The 17,449-nt window shown below is 55.5% G+C and overlaps 1 protein-coding gene across 12 annotated transcripts in view; it reads left to right on the top strand.

The window, feature by feature from the left end:
- GRIN1 (glutamate ionotropic receptor NMDA type subunit 1) overlaps nt 1–17,449 on the top strand; it is a 30,979-nt gene that overhangs the window by 10,617 nt on the left and 2,913 nt on the right. For 2 of the 12 annotated variants that reach the window (XM_035341552.1, XM_035341550.1), the window contains 18 exons: nt 688–788; nt 1,321–1,442; nt 1,903–2,077; nt 3,548–3,692; nt 3,786–3,869; nt 4,449–4,584; nt 5,316–5,443; nt 5,560–5,724; nt 5,825–5,943; nt 6,233–6,345; nt 6,801–6,949; nt 7,713–7,870; nt 8,300–8,461; nt 9,439–9,548; nt 10,596–10,741; nt 12,347–12,598; nt 13,380–13,490; nt 16,018–17,149. In XM_035341552.1, coding sequence (XP_035197443.1) covers nt 688–788; nt 1,321–1,442; nt 1,903–2,077; nt 3,548–3,692; nt 3,786–3,869; nt 4,449–4,584; nt 5,316–5,443; nt 5,560–5,724; nt 5,825–5,943; nt 6,233–6,345; nt 6,801–6,949; nt 7,713–7,870; nt 8,300–8,461; nt 9,439–9,548; nt 10,596–10,741; nt 12,347–12,598; nt 13,380–13,490; nt 16,018–16,221 — 2,580 coding nt within the window. In that variant the 3' untranslated portion in view covers nt 16,222–17,149. Of the gene's footprint in view, nt 1–687; nt 789–1,320; nt 1,443–1,902; nt 2,078–3,547; nt 3,693–3,785; nt 3,870–4,448; nt 4,585–5,315; nt 5,444–5,559; nt 5,725–5,824; nt 5,944–6,232; nt 6,346–6,800; nt 6,950–7,712; nt 7,871–8,299; nt 8,462–9,438; nt 9,549–10,595; nt 10,742–12,141; nt 12,184–12,346; nt 12,599–13,379; nt 13,491–16,017; nt 17,150–17,449 lie in introns of those variants that run through there. The other 10 variants (XM_035341558.1, XM_035341559.1, XM_035341560.1 and 7 more) reach the window with 8 other exon arrangements.

Raw genomic sequence — 17,449 nt, 5'->3', positions numbered from 1 at the left:
GAAAGAAAAAAAAAATAAAAATAAAAAAGATCCATGACTATGTTTCTTGGTAGCACGTTTTTATGTTGAGATAGTTTGGTTTGGACTTGAGAATGGAAGCCTAGCCAGCTGACCCTGGAAGGATTTCTTTTTGAGACATGCATGTGAACCAGTAATTAACTTGCAAGTTGTTTTTTTTTTTTTTTTTTTTGGAAAGTTGAACCAACCCCTTTTCCTCCCCAAAGGAAACGGTTCCTTGGTGTAAGTTGCTCACTTTTATTCCCAAAGGTTAACCCTGTGCAATATGTTTTTTTCATTTCCCATGTTTTTGAAAAACAACACTCGTTTGAGTTTTCAATTGCATTTCAAAGCCTTTTTCTCTTTCCTGTACAATGCACGCCTCTTTTTGGGTCTTGATTGACTTCAGTTTGCATGCACAGTGCAAAAAATAAAAATAAAAATAAAAATAAAACCAAAAAGCCAAAACTTTAAAAGAGAAAGGAAGGAAGGAAAGAAAGAAAAGAAAGAAAAGAAAAAAAAATGAAAAAGAAATGAAAAAGAAAAAGAAAAAAAAAATCTGTAACCAATTTTATTTAGCAGACTTTTGTGCAGTTTAATGAATTTTCTTGACCCTTTTCTAGATAGCATGGCTCTCACAAACAGTCCGTAGTCTCCTGCATTAACCAGCTTTGCTCACACTAACCACAGGCTGAGAAAGTGCTTCAGTTTGACCCTGGGACCAAAAATGTGACGTCATTGCTGCTGGAGGCTAAGGAGCTGGAGGCTCGTGTCATCATCCTCTCAGCCAGGTGAGGCCCACGCAGCCCTCCCTCCTCTCCCCTGCTCCAGATCCCCTGCTCCCCCTTGCAATGCTGCCCAGCCCTGGAGTCCGTGCAGCTCTGGGACACACTGCTCTTTTTGAGGAGCATGGGAGAAAATCCACGTGAAGCCCCACATCCCAGTTATTGCACAGGGTGCACTGCTATTCGGAGACCTTGCAGTCATGGTCATGGTGGAGGTGCCTGGATATCCTGCAAGGCACTGGCAGCTGTGGATGCAGCTTCAGTACCAGTGTATCCTGAGCCCCCTGTGAAGGTGTGGGCCCTGTTGGTTATAAATGGTGAGTGCTTGATGCAATGGGCCAGATTTTCTGGGTGCTGTAGGATTAGGTGATGCTGGGAGGGAGGTTCCCATTGCATCAAGCAATTACCCATTGCCCAGAAGAACCAGTGGCCAGAGGGGATCAGAAGAGGCTGCCTGGGGCGCCCAGGAGTGCAAGACAGGGTGAAGGGGGCCATCGGCACCTGGAGCCACAGTGCTGTTCCCTTCTTCTCATTGCAGCGAGGATGATGCGGCAACGGTGTACAGATCAGCAGCCATGCTCAATATGACGGGCTCCGGCTACGTGTGGCTGGTGGGGGAACGGGAGATCTCGGGCAATGCCCTGCGCTACGCCCCTGATGGTAGGCACCCACTGGAGGCACCCACCCCATGTTGGCCAGGCCTGCTGGAGGAGCCTGCCTGGGGCTGGGATGAGTGGTCCGGAGAAATGCGATGTCGTGGTGGTCCCGAGTGAGTGGTGGGTCCCACACAACACAATGATCACCCTTGCCCGCATGGGGTGGCAGCAGCCTGAGGGCCTTGGCCACACTGCCCTGCCCTACATCCAGCTGGCTGGGGCCTTGCAAGATGAACGTCACCTGGGAGAAAGGCTCGGTGTCCTTGTTGTCCCCTGTTCTGCTGTGGCACACAGGTTGGTGCCAGCCCAGCACCGCTGCAGCCACCTGCCCCTGCCCAGAGCTCAGACAGCCCCCCACTGAGGGGACCTCAGCCCCATAGCTGTGTGCTTGCCATCCGCAAGCCCTGCCTGTAGGAGCAACAGCGGTGCCCAGTGGGGCTGACCTGCTCCTCTGCTCATGGCAGGAGTCATCGGCTTGCAGCTCATCAATGGGAAGAACGAGTCAGCCCACATCAGCGATGCTGTCGCGGTGGTGGCCCAGGCTGTGCATGACCTGTTTGAAAAGGAGAACATCACCGACCCTCCGCGGGGCTGTGTGGGCAACACCAACATCTGGAAGACAGGGCCCCTTTTCAAGAGGTATTTGGGGAAGGGTGGGTTTCGCATCCCCAGGGGAAGGGTCCTGCTAGGGGAAGGAGCTCGAAAAGGTGGGAGCATGTGGAAAAGGTGCAGGAGGGCAGTACGGTCGCTTTGTGCAGAGCATCTGTCAGTACAGCATGTGGCACAGGACTGTTTGCACTCTCCTGCATGATGCAATGTGAGAGCTACATCTGTCCTAGAAGAGTAGCCAAGACACAGGCTCAGGCTCTGGCCCCAGTTTGTCTGGGCACCATCCTGGTGCCTGGCACTGGTTCAGTCCCTGCCACCCCATGCTGCCCTTGGCAATGCTGGGACAGCTGGGATCAGCTGGGGACAGCTCCCCAGAGGACAGCTCTGGGGACATGAAAGGATGGAACTTAATGTGGGTGGGGGAGGGGAGAAATGGGGTTTTCTGCCAAATCAGGGTAGGGGGAAGTGTCTGCCAGTGCTGCAGGCACGTTTCTTGCTGGATATTTCTGGGCTGCTGGCAAGGCTTAGGGACAAAAGATCTCCATGCATGGGGCAGGCTGCTCTCTGCTGTAGCAAACCCTGGTGCCATGTTTTCGGGTAGCGTGGTCTCAGCAGACCAGGGCATGTGGTGCAGGATCAGAGCACGTATGTGTTGATCTCGCTGCTGTGGATGGTGTGATGGGTAGATGCTGCATGCGGTCCCCAGGACCTGATTTTTTTCTGCATGGTGTTTTGTGCTGCATCTCTGCAGGCGGGATCTTGCTAAGGCAGCAGTTCCCTCCCCGTGAGGGAGGGTAGCCTGGCCCTTGTTTCTGCAGTGGGGTCCTTTGCTGGGGGTTGCTCCCTGCAGACATAATCGCGGTGTCCTGCAGAATGCTCCTTCTGCACGCCTGGGTCCTGTTGAGCATGGGACCTGCAGAGTGTGAAGCTTTCTTTAGAAAAGCAGGGACACAATCTTTGGCACGAGCCATGTGATGTTCTCTGTGGTGCACTACAAGGGGCTCAGTCCATTCTGTGTTTTCTCTGTCATCTTTCAAGGGCTCAGAGAGGTTGGTTCTCCCTTTGGTGGCGTATGTGCATGCTGGGGTGTTACTCAGGTTGTTGTGATGGGCTGCTGCTGGGCAGAAGCAGCAGGAACTGTGGCATGGATGCAACTCCCAAGAGACCCCCAGAGTCTCCTTGGGTGCTGTGGTATAGAAGTATGGGCCAAGATATTCCACTGGGGACTGGGACTGATCTGACGGAAAAGAGGGGACAATGCCAGCAGGTAGGGTAGTGCAGCATTTGGGAAATGTGGCTCCTCAGACTGCATCCACCAGGAGCAGATGCCCACCAAGCTATGAACCAGCCATAGGTGGCCTTGATTGGACTTCTGTAGGGTAATGGGCATACGGGTCATACCAGGCAACTGAGAAAGCATTTGCCTTCCGAACCCTTGTTAGATCTCCCAGTGGCCACCGCAGGTTTTCTGTGTTGGCCCCACTGTGTTTCTCTTCACAGGGTGTTAATGTCCTCCAAGTACTCAGAGGGTGTCACCGGCCGGGTAGAATTCAATGAGGATGGGGACAGGAAGTTTGCCAACTACAGCATCATGAACCTGCAGAACCGCAAACTGGTCCAGGTCGGGATTTACAACGGCAGCCACGTACGTACAGCCCTGGGCAGCCTGAGCGGGAGGGGGCTGCTGGTGTGTCCGCCCACAGCCTCACGTCTGTCTCCTTCCTCGGGGTGATCACAGGTCTTGACCAATGACCGGAAGATTATCTGGCCAGGGGGAGAAACTGAGAAACCTCAAGGCTATCAGATGTCGACCAAATTGAAGGTAACAGCACATGGCAGCAGGGGCTGTGACTTCGTCCACCTCCCACTTCTGCTGCTGCCCCTGCAGCTTCCAGCACCTGCCGTCTCAGAGCGGTTACAGCAGAGCAACTCCAACAAGGTGCTGGAGGGTGCTCGGAGCTGCAGCACAGCTTCCAGCTGGGGACAAACCACAAGGGTAGAACCCTTGGTTTGGAAGGAGACAGATGGAAAGGGGATATGAGAAAGTGTCAGAGAAGGGACAGAGGGGAAGGTGGTCACTGTTCCTCATGGCTTGGGAGCCAGAAGGCACCCAGCACAGGTTTGCAGCCAATACAAGGATGGGTTCCTTTGACGTGGTTCAGTTTCTGGAGCCCTTTGCTGCTGGACAATGCAGAGGGCAGAAGAAAATGTGTTCAAAAGGAGGTTAAACAAGCTAATGCAGGGTGGGTGGGCTGAGAGCTGCAGTGCTGGGCTCAGGAAATCCCTAAACAGCTGATGGCCAGAAGCAGGAGGTAACACTGGGAGAAGGTCCCTCTCCCCACCTGGGAGGAGATAGCTCTGGAGTGGGATGGAGACAAGAACTCTTGTGCTTCCCCTGCAGATTGTGACGATCCACCAAGAGCCCTTTGTGTATGTGAAGCCCACGCAAGCAGATGGGACGTGCAGGGAAGAGTTCACCATCAATGGTGACCCTGTCAAAAAGGTCTTCTGCACGGGGCCCAATGAGACCATCCCAGGTAACTCCTTCAGCAGGGAGTGCAGAGGCCTCTCCAGCCCACACGGCCTGTGCTGTGACCCCAGCAGATGACTTTTCCTTTGTCTCACTTCTGTGTGGGCTCCAAGGCTTGCACCCTATGTTTGTGTCTCCTGACAAACCCCCACTCCCTTTGCCTTGATCTGAAGCAGAAGCACCAAGCAAGAGCCCCAAGGCACCCACTGTACTGGTGTTAACACCAGTCTCAAACCATTGTGCTGGGGAAAGCCTGCTTCAGGATTAGGAGTGAGCACCTGGTGGGGGGTGTGAGCTGTGCAGCAGTGCTGGGCCTGCCCCAATCCCCATGAGGTGCATCCCCTTGGCCCATCACAATGTCCTCTGCACAGCTCCCCTCAGCCCCAAGCCGTGTCCAGGCTGTGTTCAACCCAACAGGGATGTGTTGGCTTCCTCCCGGGCACCCAGCCCCCTCCATCCCCTGCTGCGGGTCAGCAGCACTCAGCCCACCTCCCTGCAGCTTGGAGCCCCGCTGTCCCCACCCCGCCTCCTCCCACGCTGCTCCTTCCTTCACACCCCGGGCGATGGAGGCGGTGGGAAAGGTGCCCCAGGCAGGCAGCACTATGTAACACGGTGGCACCTCACATGACAACAAAGCCGTGCAAGTGGCCACTCTCCGCTGGGGACAAGCGTGGGTGCTGCAGGGGATCCCTGGCAGAGGGCTGCCTCCACTCATCCCCCCTTTCCTCTTGCCCACAGGCCGCCCCACCGTGGCACTGTGTTGTTACGGCTTCTGCATTGACCTGCTCATCCGCCTGGCGGGGGTGATGAACTTCACCTACGAGGTTCACCTGGTGGCTGATGGTAAATTTGGTACCCAAGAGCGGGTGAGTCTGGGCAGCCTCGGGTACCTCTTTGCCCGTATCTTGTGTCATTTGGGCAGAGCTGGCTGGTGGGGTGGGTGCTGGGGTGAGGGGCTGACCCCACGCTGGCTCTGCGGCAGGTGAACAACAGCAACAAGAAGGAGTGGAACGGGATGATGGGCGAGCTGCTGAGCGGGCAGGCGGACATGATTGTGGCTCCCCTCACCATCAACAACGAGCGGGCACAGTACATCGAGTTCTCCAAGCCCTTCAAGTACCAGGGTCTGACCATCCTTGTGAAGAAGGTATGGGCTGGGCTCAGTGGGCTGGCGTTAGGAGATTCTGGGTGGGCAGGGCATGGGCTCGGTGGGTGCCAACACTGGTCTTCTTTCTTCCTTGTGCTAGGAAATCCCCCGCAGCACGCTGGACTCATTCATGCAGCCCTTCCAGAGCACGCTTTGGCTGCTGGTGGGGCTGTCTGTGCATGTGGTGGCGGTGATGTTGTACCTCTTAGACCGATTCAGGTGAGTGCACTGTCGGCCACCCACGGGTGGGTCACCGAGGGCAGCAGGGGACAGGGAGGGGTCTCCCAGGTCTCTCTGTGGAGTTGTACCAGCGTGAGGCAGGCAGGGCTGCAGGTCGGCTGTGTCAGGGACACAAGGGCTGTGCAGCCAGGCAGGGAGGCAGGGTGAAGGGCTGCCTGGGGCAGAGCGCGGTCTGTAAGGTCAGTGCTGGAGGGCTCCCAGGGCATGGGGAAGAGCCTAGAGAACCAGGATAAGGGACTTCAGAGGAGTTCTTTGTCTTGTTTTCCAGCCCATTTGGCCGCTTCAAAGTGAACAGTGAGGAGGAGGAGGAAGATGCCCTGACACTCTCCTCAGCCATGTGGTTCTCCTGGGGAGTCCTGCTGAACTCCGGCATCGGAGAAGGTGCGCCGAGGCAGGCAGCCATCCTGCCCTGTGCTGCAGCCCTGGCAGGGACCTGGGGGACACTGGGTTGGGGAAGAGCCCATGCCCCCTCCCACATCCTTCTGTCTGTGCCTTGCCTGTGCCTGTGCCCTCATCCCCCCCCAAGCCTTCCCTGAAGGGGGATTTGGTGATGCTGGGGTGACATGCTCATGGCACTGCTCATACAGACAGTCCTGCCACCCCTCACCCTCAGTGATGGGAAGCCCTGCCTGGGCTGCTTCTCTTTCCTGGGGTTATTCCTCCATCAGGGTGCAATGCATCCTGCACAGGAGCTGGGTTTTTCTTGGTTTAGGCAATCACAGCTGTTGAACAGGGCACATCTGCAGCTGTCATCTGCCTTGTATGGCGTGTGCACAGCTTTGGTGACAAAATCAAGCCCTTGTTGTGCCAGTCTGAGCTCTCCTCTCTCCCTCCAGGTGCTCCCCGGAGTTTCTCTGCCCGTATTCTTGGCATGGTGTGGGCTGGCTTTGCTATGATTATTGTGGCTTCCTACACTGCCAACCTGGCTGCCTTCCTGGTGTTGGACCGACCTGAGGAGAGAATTACAGGCATCAACGACCCCCGGGTAATGACCCCGTGCTTCATTTCCCCTTCTCTGCCCACCTCTGGGAAGAGACGCAGATGCCTGCAGTAGGCACCTCCTGGTCCCTATAATGTGGCTGGCAGCACCCGGGTCCTGCTTAATGTGTCTGTGGGGCTGTGCCCCTGCAGTGTGTGGGGATGGGCAGACACAGGCAGGGATCAACAGGGAAAAATGTTGTCCAGAAGCAGCATGAGCCCAGCCAAACTGCCTGGCAGTTCCTGGAGAGCGTGCACTAACCGACGAGGAAACAATTCATTATGGATGAGTTATAGCTAATGAAAATGTCCCTGCGGTGCAGTCAATACTCTCAGCAGATACCAGCATGCTTCATACCCATTTCCTACTCTGGCAAGGACACAGCCACAGCCTATCAATCTGGGCAAGCAGGAATGCACCCCACAGAAGTGTCAAACCACAGCATCCCGTGCCCTCTGCATTTACTGCCCATAGCACTGTCAGCCCCATGGCATCTGTGAGCCTCCTGCATCTTCAGCACAGTGGTATCCCTGTCCCATAGCATCCCCTGCCCACCACTGTGGTGTCAGAGCATCCCTAGCCCCACAGCATCCTGAGCCCCACAGCATCCACTGCCCCATGGCACCTTCAGCTCCACTGAGGAGATCAAGGTGTTACCTGAGAAACAGGTCCCTGCAGGGCATGGAAAATCAGGAAACACAACTCTGGGGGTGAGCTGGTTTCATTGATGTAGGACAGAAGAAATAGAAGCCCTGCCCTTGCCTTTCAGCTGCGCAACCCCTCCGATAAATTCATTTATGCCACGGTGAAGCAGAGCTCAGTGGACATCTACTTCCGACGGCAGGTGGAGCTGAGCACCATGTACCGGCACATGGAGAAGCACAACTACGAGAGCGCTGCTGAAGCCATCCAGGCTGTGCGGGACAAGTGAGTGGGACCAGCTCCCCACCTGGCCGTGCTGGGGAAGGCCTGGGGGCAGGGGCTGGGGGAAGTGAGCAGGGCTGGTGCAAGCCCCAGGGGAGCTGCTGCTGAAGTGTGGCTGGGTGAGAGTTGTGCAGACCCAGCATGTGCCAGGTCTCTGGGTGGAGGGCACAAGGGCTATGTGGGGAGAGGTGTGTTCAGTGCCCTGGCCCTGGCCTCCCTTTCTGGCCTCTGTGCCAGACTGGGTGGCTTCAAACTTTGTTTCAACCCCTCATGCTCCTCATAAATATTTCCTATCCTTTGCCAGGAGTGGGATGCTGATCCCCATGCACAGGGCTTGAGTTAGGGCTGGGAGCCCCCTTGCTGCTCCCACGGTGGCTGCAGACAAGGTGGGCTGCCCGCCCTTACCTGTGTTACACCTCTCTTGGTGTCCAGCAAGCTCCATGCCTTCATCTGGGACTCGGCGGTCCTGGAGTTTGAAGCCTCCCAGAAGTGCGACCTGGTGACGACGGGGGAGCTTTTCTTCCGCTCCGGCTTTGGGATTGGGATGCGCAAGGACAGCCCGTGGAAGCAGAATGTCTCCCTGGCCATCCTCAAGTCTGTACACAGCTGTCAGCCCCCAAACTCTGCATGTGCTAGCACGCAAGTAGCCCCACGCCAGGCAGTGCCACCCCCCACTGTGGGGACACCTCCCTCTGAGCTCAGCCAGGCCAACAGCACTGTGCTGCGTGGCTCCATCTCCCCAGGGTTATTCTCTCCACTCTATTCCTGTTAGGCAGAGATGCTTCAGGTTCCCTCCTGACTCCAAGTAAGGCTCTTATATCAGCGTTAGCCTGCAGTATGGAGTGCCACAAAGCATCTGGTATCACAGATAAAAAGGGATTTCTCTGTGTTGGTTTGGAAATGCCACATTCATTGCAGAGAGTGGAATGTGGTGATGGAGGAAAGGCAGCTGGGAACTAGCTGTGGAGGGAGGGGAAGAAGCAAGATTAATTGTAGAGGGTCAGGAGTCAGTGGGGTCCTGGCCAGAAACCACCTGCATGATCCAGGGTAACCTAGGGAGGCCCTGGACCCCACCTGTGGGGCAGCTGTGCCAAAGAGCTGGGTGGCAGCAGGACGGGTGGGATTTGGGGCTGCAGAGCCTGGAGAGGCACCAGGAGCCCTTGGGGCCCTTCTGGGACAGTATGGGGAGGCCCAGGGCTGCAGATGGCCCAGGATGGCAGTGAGGTGTGGGGATGTGCCGGGAAAAGGAGGCAGGGATGTGCAGGGTCCCCGTGGTGGACATGTGCCCTTTTCCCCTTCCCCATCCCCGTGCGGTAGCACTGCGTGGGTCCAGCCCTCGCAGCAGGGATCTGCCCCCTGGTACCAAAGCTGTACATGTGCACGTGTGCACATCCATGCACCCTGCCAGGCATACACGCACCAGTGCACACACAGCACCCGTAGACGTACCTGTAGGCAGTGGCCAAGGGCAGAGCCCGAGGATGGTGGGCTGCAGAGAGCACAGCCAGCCCCTGTGTCCCAGCTGCCTGTGCCTGGTCTCCTGTGACCGTCCTGTCTCCTTGTGCTTTCAGGTCCCATGAGAACGGCTTCATGGAGGATTTGGACAAGACTTGGGTGAGGTATCAGGAGTGTGATTCCCGTAGCAATGCCCCAGCAACACTCACCTTTGAAAATATGGCAGGTTTGTTCTGCAAACCTCTTTCTTCCTCTTCGCTGGGTAGCCTGCTTTCGCTCAAGACATTCTCCTCTCCTGACCTCTCCTCCCAGGCCAAAGCTCTGCTTCTTCTGGGTTTGTGCTTTCCTAGCGCTGGGAGGCTGCTGTGGTGGGTTCCCACCCCACCTTGTCTGAAACAGCTCCGCGAAGCTTCCTCCACCTTCCCTGGGGTGGCTTCCTCATCGGCAGGGGCAGCTGCCATGCCCATCACTCCTGTCCCTCCACTCTGGCCCAGCCACAGCTGTCGGGGTGCAATTGGTGCAGAAGGAGGGGGGTAGCATCCTGGGAAGGGGCAAGCGGCACAGGGGTGAGCAGAAACCCTGCTGCAGGAGGGAGCTGGCACAGGGCAGCCCCGAGGAGAGAGTGCTGGTTCTGGGCAGGGGCAGAGGGCAGGGGGATGATGACTGATGCAGTGTTTTTTTCTCCTTGGCCCCTCTTTGCAAAGATTGATTTCTCCCAGGTGGGTTCTCTTCCCCCAGTCAGTGTGGCAACGCAGGGTTATGGGTGTCCAAGGGGACCCCATGCATGCTGGCATCAGCGAGGATGAGGTGGATCCATTTGTTCCATTCCTGGGGATGCAAGGCACTGTGCCACCTCCCCATCCCCAAGTACCAGCCCCGAGGGTCACAGCCTGCTGTGGACAGCGTAGAAGAGCTCAGCACATGCTGTGCTTCCCCATGCACTAAACAGCAGCACCAGAGCTCGGTCTTTCTGCTGCAAACAGCCCTGGGAACAGGGTCTGCCCTGGTGCATGGTGAAGGACCCAGCACCCCAGGCCTGCCCTGAGCTTCCCTGCAGTAGCACCGGTGCCCAGCCAAGAGGAGCTCACACGGATGCCCCGAACTCATCACCTCCCTGCCTGTCACCATGGGTGCCCCTCTGGGACTGTGGGGGGGTGGCAGGGGCCGGGGGGCCAGGGCTGGCCAATGCTGCTGGTGCTGAGCGTGAAGCAGAGGAAATGAAGTGTCGTGGTGCGATTCCCACTGCCCCCTGTAACTTTCCTGCTTATTTCAGGTGTGTTTATGCTGGTGGCTGGAGGTATTGTTGCCGGGATATTTTTAATATTCATAGAAATAGCTTACAAAAGGCATAAGGACGCGCGGAGGAAGCAGATGCAGCTGGCGTTTGCGGCCGTTAATGTGTGGAGGAAAAACCTGCAGGTAGGACAAACCGTTTTTAGAGCAAATCTCCAACAGGTGCGTTTTCCACTCCTTCACCAAATCAGTGAATGCTGAGCTGTGGATTAGCATGCCCCCCCCATCCCCCTCCCCGCACCCAGTGACTCTACCAGGCATTACAGCACTGCTAGCGAGCTGTAGGGCCCTGCTTGTCCCCAGGGCCACCCCTGGCCATTGCCACCTCCCATGTGAGGTGTCATGCCCAGCTCTGTCCTGGAGAGAGACCTGGCCTAAATGCTTTGGTTTGTTCTTGGTGGTGCTGGGGACAGGGACCTTGCTCTGCTGGGGACCATGTGCCAGAGCCACATCTTGTCACAGCTGAACCAGTGGTGCCAGCAGCAACTTTTGTAGGCTCTCTGATCTGCTCCAGCCACGCTCACCAGCAGAGGAGGGGAGGGTTCACATGCAGCCACCAAACATCCCTGCCCCGTGGTCCTGACCATCCTTGCCCCATGGTCCTGAGCAGCCCTGCCCCCATGGTCCTGAGCAGCCCTGCCCCAAAGCTCCCCAGCACCCCTGTCCTGCAGTCCCATGGAGAATTGCTCCAGGTTTCTCAATGGTTTCCAGTGCCTCCCCCTCCTGCCTCCCCCCAGGGCTGTGGTTCTCCTACCACACCCCAGCCGGTTCCATAAGAGGCGTTGCGTGCTCTTGTCACTTGGGGATAAGGACATCTCCCCCCAGCATCTCCCATCCCTGAAGCACCCCGGGTGAGGGGAGCACAGGAGGGCGGTGGTACCCGATGGTGACACAGCCCCAGGCACGTCCCTGAGCCTCCCCCCACCCTCGCCACGCTGTGCCCTCCCAGCTCAGGGACCGCCTGGGTGCTCTCTGCAAACCGTCTGGGCTGCGTCCCACCCTTGGGGAAGCAAACCGGCACTCAGAGAGCCAGGCATCCGCCAGGGGACTCAGGGACACTGCTGCTTGCAGGGCCACTGCCCAAGGGACAGAGCCCCCTGACGATGGCGGGGTCGCTGGCCGAGCACAGTGGCGTCCCCGTGGAGTGGCGGCGGCATGGGGGGTGCTTGGGGGACACCACCTTCCGAGAGCAGCGAGGGGAACACGAGGCCGGGCTGCTACATCCTGAGAGCTCGCTGGGTTCAGTTCACTGATACGAGTTTTGGAAAAGCCATTTCTTCTTTTTTTATTATTTATTATTATTATTATTTTCCTTTGCTTCCAAAAAGCAGCAGCACCGACGGGGTTAAGGCTGCTGGGACAGAGCACACTAGTCGCACTGCCATTTTTCACTTGCCAACCTTCTAGAAAATACTGCACTGGGTCCTTGGGCAGAATCTGTGGGACTGTGAGCAAAGCATGCTGCCCTGTGGGGATAAACAGCCTCATGGTAAAGAGCCGTTTGACATTGTAAGACTTTTCCACAGGAGGAAACGTCAGAGCACTAGTATCTGGTACATTGCTAGAAGGTAGGCAAGTGGAAAGATTTATTTGTTAAAACAAACAAACAAAAATAATGGTTTTTGGGATCACAGTTTTGCCATGGCTATTTCCTGAGATGCCATGGAAGAAAAAAAGACATTTCATTCCATTCATCTTGCTTTCCTTTCCGTTTGTGCATGTCCGCAAAAGAGAGAACTGAGAAGGAGGAGCAAATGTATCCCCGAGCATGCTCTACGCACCAGCGGGATACATTTTGGTTACCCCCGTGCGGTAGCAGAGCCAGACCTGGTCACTCCGTCCCCCGTCGGCAAGGTCACACTCATTGGCACGAAAGCAATTGGGGAGGAATCGTTGTCAGCGCCCGCCGCCGAGCGCGGCCGGTCCCCACGGCTCGCTGCCCCCGCACCGTGGCGGCTGGTGCTCCCAGCCTGCGCCAACCAGGTCCGACTCGCTAACACCAATGGCTACATTTTTCAGTTCTGTTTCTCTTTGAGTTCATCCCAACCCTGATGACATCATAGCGCTAATGCTTTGCTTCCTCCCTTTCTTTTCCTTTTATTTTTGTTTTATTTTCTTTTCTTTTTCTTCCAGTTTCCTTTTTTTTAAAAAAATGGTTTTACTTTGGAAAAAAACACACACACACACACACACACACACACAAAAAAAAAAAAAAAAAAAAAAAAAACACCAACAACCATGTTCGGCTTTGCACAAATGCGTCATTTAAATTTCGGAATACCTTTTTTACAGAGTATTCATACAATGACTTCTCTTTCAATGCAGTCCTCTCTCTCTCTTGTGGCACTAGGATTCAGCCTCAGAAAAGGCCCTGAGCAATTTTTTATTAGTGGTAGGTGCAGCATCTCACCTCTCGGTCTAGGCAGGCTGGCAGTGGAAGCAAGGGGCAGGGCCAGGCAGAGCACCCCCAGGTGCTCCCGAGGAAGCAAGGTCAGCGCTGCAGGCGGCCGGCAGACACCCAGGAGACGCAGGGCTGCTCCCCAGAGGGGTTCCAGCACTCCCGACGCAAGGCCGGCCCCGTAGCCATAGCAGTGTGGAGGCCGCACTGTGCCTGCGGGTCACAGAGGCCCTTGGAGGACTGGGAGTGACATCTCCAGTAGCTTTCTCACCCAAATGAAGGACATGACACGGGGCAGTATTCAAGTAGATTTAGCATTTCCAACAGCACACTAGAGATCTAATCGCTTATACATATTCATTTTAGGATAGAAAAAGTGGTAGAGCAGAACCTGACCCTAAAAAGAAAGCCACTTTTAGGTCCATCACCTCCACCCTGGCCTCCAGCTTCAAGAGACGTAGGTCCTCCAAGGATACGGTAAGAGGAAGAAGAACAATTCTGCCCTCTCTCTTTCTCTCTCTTTCTCTCTTCTGCCATCCCATCGACTGCCACACACCCATCCCGAAGCTGCCAGTGTACATGCATAGCTCATGTTCGTCACCAGTCAGTCAGTCAGTCAGTCAGTCATCCCGTGTTCCTGAAAGGATGCTGGGATCCTGGAGGGCAGGCAGGAGGTGCTTTGGAGTCCTGTGATGATTTGGGAGATGCAACCGAGTTTTTGTTTTGTTTCTGTTTTCTTTTTGCCTGGATGATTTCTGATGTTCCTCTCTGTGCTTTGCTCACCGTACTGGTGCTGACCTCTTGAAACCGATGACATTTTTATTTTCTTTTTCTGTTCCTGAGTGTTCCTGTACCTGTTTGTCATTGTATGCCTAAAAACAATCACTCCAATTTAATTTGGGCACTGTGTCACCTCACCGAGAGCCATACGTGTCACATTCTCTACATGTGATTTTTGTTTGTGACTTAGCATTCGGGACGTAGCCCTCGGCACAGGAGGGACAGCTCTCTCTGGTTATCGTCAGCAGTGAAGCCTCTCTAGAAAAGAGGCACTATGGCTTGAAAGAGGAGGTTGTTAAAGACCCAGCCTGGTTCAAACCTGGGCTTTCCACCCCGCAGTATCGCTGCTTGCATGTAACCAGAGAACATTTCCAAATAGCTGCCCCTAAAGCCAGCCGTTTCCCCATGTGCAAATGTGTCTGCTCGTGCTGGAGCTTCGGACACGCCAGTGTCAGGGTGGGCTGTTGGTCTGTCGGACTGAGCCGGTGTCCCTCTGCATGTTGCCGTCTGTCGTACGACACTCTGCACTGTGGCTACTCTGTTGTCTCGTGTGGACGCGGGCGCTGTGCTGCCCGAACCTCTTGCAGCGGGCTCCCCGCCGCAGGCGCGATGCACGGCGGGGACGGGGGGACATGGCGGGGCGGCCCGTCCCTGGCTGTAGGCTCGTGGGGGGGAGCGGCGTGCGATGTCGCAGGGGGTCTCCAGCCACAGCGCTTCATGGAGGCGGCTGCGTTTGGCACCAGGGCAGGCTCCCTCCCCGGCACCCCTGGGATGCAGCCCCAGGGACAGCTGAGCCCTCCACTGGGCTTGGCTGCCACCGTCTCGCACAAAGTGCTCCCCTGGCTGACATGGGGTGTCCCACATTCTCCTCACTTGTCCCTGTGCCCACTGGGGAGGACAAGCATCCCTGTCACCTCCCACACTGCCCCCTGAACCACCTTGTCCTGGTGGTGCCCCAACATCTCAGCTGCCCCCGCCCCACTGCCCCAGGGACCAGACCCCTGAGCTTGGGGGAGGCTTGGATGAGGGTCTGCGTGGCCAGACCCCGACCAGGGGAGAGGAGGAGAGGCGGGGTGGGTGGTGTGGCGAGGAGAAGGTGGGGAATGAGAAGAATCATGAGGGACTGGTGGGGAGAAAAAACTGCAGGGAGAGCTCTCAGGGGAACCCTCAGCCTGGCAGGAGTAGACCCCATGTTTTGTCTCCAAGGTTTATCAAAGAGAGGGGAGCTGACCTGGGAGAGTAGAAGCATCACAGTGAAGTGGGCACCAGAGGAGACACATGCCCACCACAGGCATGTGAGCAATGCCAGGAGAGGGGACCCCATGGCTGTGACCATGCCCTCTCCTGGGTGCCTGCCCATTCTCCCAGGAGCAATGGGGCACTCCAATACCACCTCCAACACCCTGCTCCCTCCCCAGGGATGCATCCTGGGTCTGATCCTGCTTCATGGTGCAGCATCCATGGCCTCATGCCACCCTACCACCCAGGGCTACAAGCTGGCCAGGTCCAGGGACCATCTTCACCAGAGGCTCCAGAAGATGGCATCCCACTCTGGTGGCAGCTGCAGCTGTGGGGCAGCGATGGGCAATGATACCCCACTGTCTAGGAGCCTGTTGCAGTCTTCTGCATGCCATGGGGAGACATGGCTGGGCCCCGGCATGTGTTCTGAAGGGGGGACAGGCTAGTTGGGTCAAGAACGGGCCATCAGGACCAAGATCCAAGCCAACAGGGCCAAGACTGAGGCTAGCAGATCCAAGACCTGGCTATTGCAGGAAGTCCACAGTGGAGCAAACTTTGTGGCGATGTCGGGCAGGCCTGCTGGTTGCTCCATAGGGTGAGCGACCAGCGGAAGGGTGCTGTTACCAGTTCACATCACAGCCTGCCTTTTGGTGCCCCAGCTTCAATGCAGCAGCCCTGGCTCAGAGACCCCAATGCCCTCCTGCTGTGGAAGGCCCCATGAGTACGTAGCATGCGGGGACACATTGCCTGGGGTCTTTGTAAAGGCAAGAAAGCAGTGAGGTGCTCTGTTTTGTGATGCTTGGCAGAGCCGCGGGCCCACACCAGGTCTCAGTTGGGCAAGGCTTGAGAGCCCATGGGGCTGGAAGGCCAGGCTGACCCCAGCCCCATGGGCTCTCCTGGCTAGCAAGCAAAAGATGCAAACCTGGTGGCCTTGCTTCTTCCCTTTTCGTTGTCGGGAGTTTTAAAAATGGATTCTGCTCTGCAGCCCTGCAGAATGGTCCCTCAGGAGTGCCAGAGAGACAGGCTGGCACCATGGAGCCAAGACAGCCCTGGGAAGCTGCCACCCCACTCTGAACGTCCTAGCGCCCACCATCACCCGAGCTGCACAGCCTCTCCGCGGCACATCATCCCCACCGCCCCAGGAGGAGATGCATGTGTTCCCCATAGGCAGCTCCTGCAACTCGAATAGCACTCGCAGAGCTGACGTACTGCCATCCATCGCAGCCACCCACGCTACTGCAACCCCACAGAAGCCATGTGAGACGCATAAACCACACAGACACCTTCCGAGCCGGCACATTTCGTACAGACACGTAACGAGACGCACAGATCCCTTAGCCCCCACTGCAGACGTCATCAGCCCCCGCAGCCCCACTGCCAGCCCGCGGGCCCCCAGACACAGCACGACACGTGTCCCACGTCACCGCCAAGCAAGGGCCCTGCCAGCGTGGGGACAATGCCAAAGCTGGTCGAGAATCAAGGGGGTTCATGGAAAAGGTCACATTTTCAGTGAAAGATCAGCCATTCCAAAACCAAGTGCTTTTTGGCTGAAAAAGAACCTAGTTTTTGGCCCCAAACGAACAAATGTAGGCCAAAGACAACTATATATTTTTTTTTAAAAGGAAAGTTGACATTTTCTACAGCAAGATTGCATTTAGCTGGAATCCTAATATTAATTGAAAAAAAAAAAAAAAAAAAAAAAAAAAAAAAAAAAAAACTTGTCTTTATACAAGAAAATCTTTCAAAATTCTTTCAGAAAATCACCAGCCAGGGACTACCATGCGAGCCCAGATTAGGTTGAAGTCATTTTTAAAGACATATTAAGTTCTTGTCTATATTTTCTTCCTGGTGTCATTTAAAGTTTTTGGTGCCTTCACTTCACTTCCATACCTTAACATGTTTGAGTCTCTTCTACAGTTAATATTGATTAATTTCTTGGCTTTATAATGTTTGGTTTGGGGATAATTGCACCATCCCTGTAACATCATTTACCCTAAATTACTGATATGTGCTTCTAGCATTAGTTCTACTTTAACATAGTTTTGATATGACAAATTTCTTGCTTTTTTTTTCTTTTTTCTTTTTTTTAATATTAAAAACTGCATGCATGAACTCTACACAAAAAAAAAAAAAAAAAAAAAAAAAAAAGTAAATGCGAATGTTACCCTGTGATAACTCTGTGATTGGAGGAGATATGCTTTCAAACCCAAAGCCATGCTCTTGTATTGCGATTTTCCTGGCCAGGCCCCCCAGATCACTTGGTGGTGTCAGGGACTCCCGGAGCTGTGCAGAGAGGCCAGAGCACCCCGCCCCCCCCTGCCAGAGCCCCCTTGCTGCCCCACGGCCACGTGCACCAAGACACACACACCCACACGCACACACAGCTTTTTTCCTGGTTGCGTCAGGCTGGTAGCGCA

The sequence above is a fragment of the Oxyura jamaicensis genome, chromosome 17 (genome assembly GCF_011077185.1).
Source record: "Oxyura jamaicensis isolate SHBP4307 breed ruddy duck chromosome 17, BPBGC_Ojam_1.0, whole genome shotgun sequence".
Taxonomy (NCBI): Eukaryota; Metazoa; Chordata; class Aves; order Anseriformes; family Anatidae; genus Oxyura; species Oxyura jamaicensis.
The sequence above is the reverse complement of the archived record's forward strand: the minus strand, read 5'-3'. Positions and strand labels throughout refer to the sequence as shown.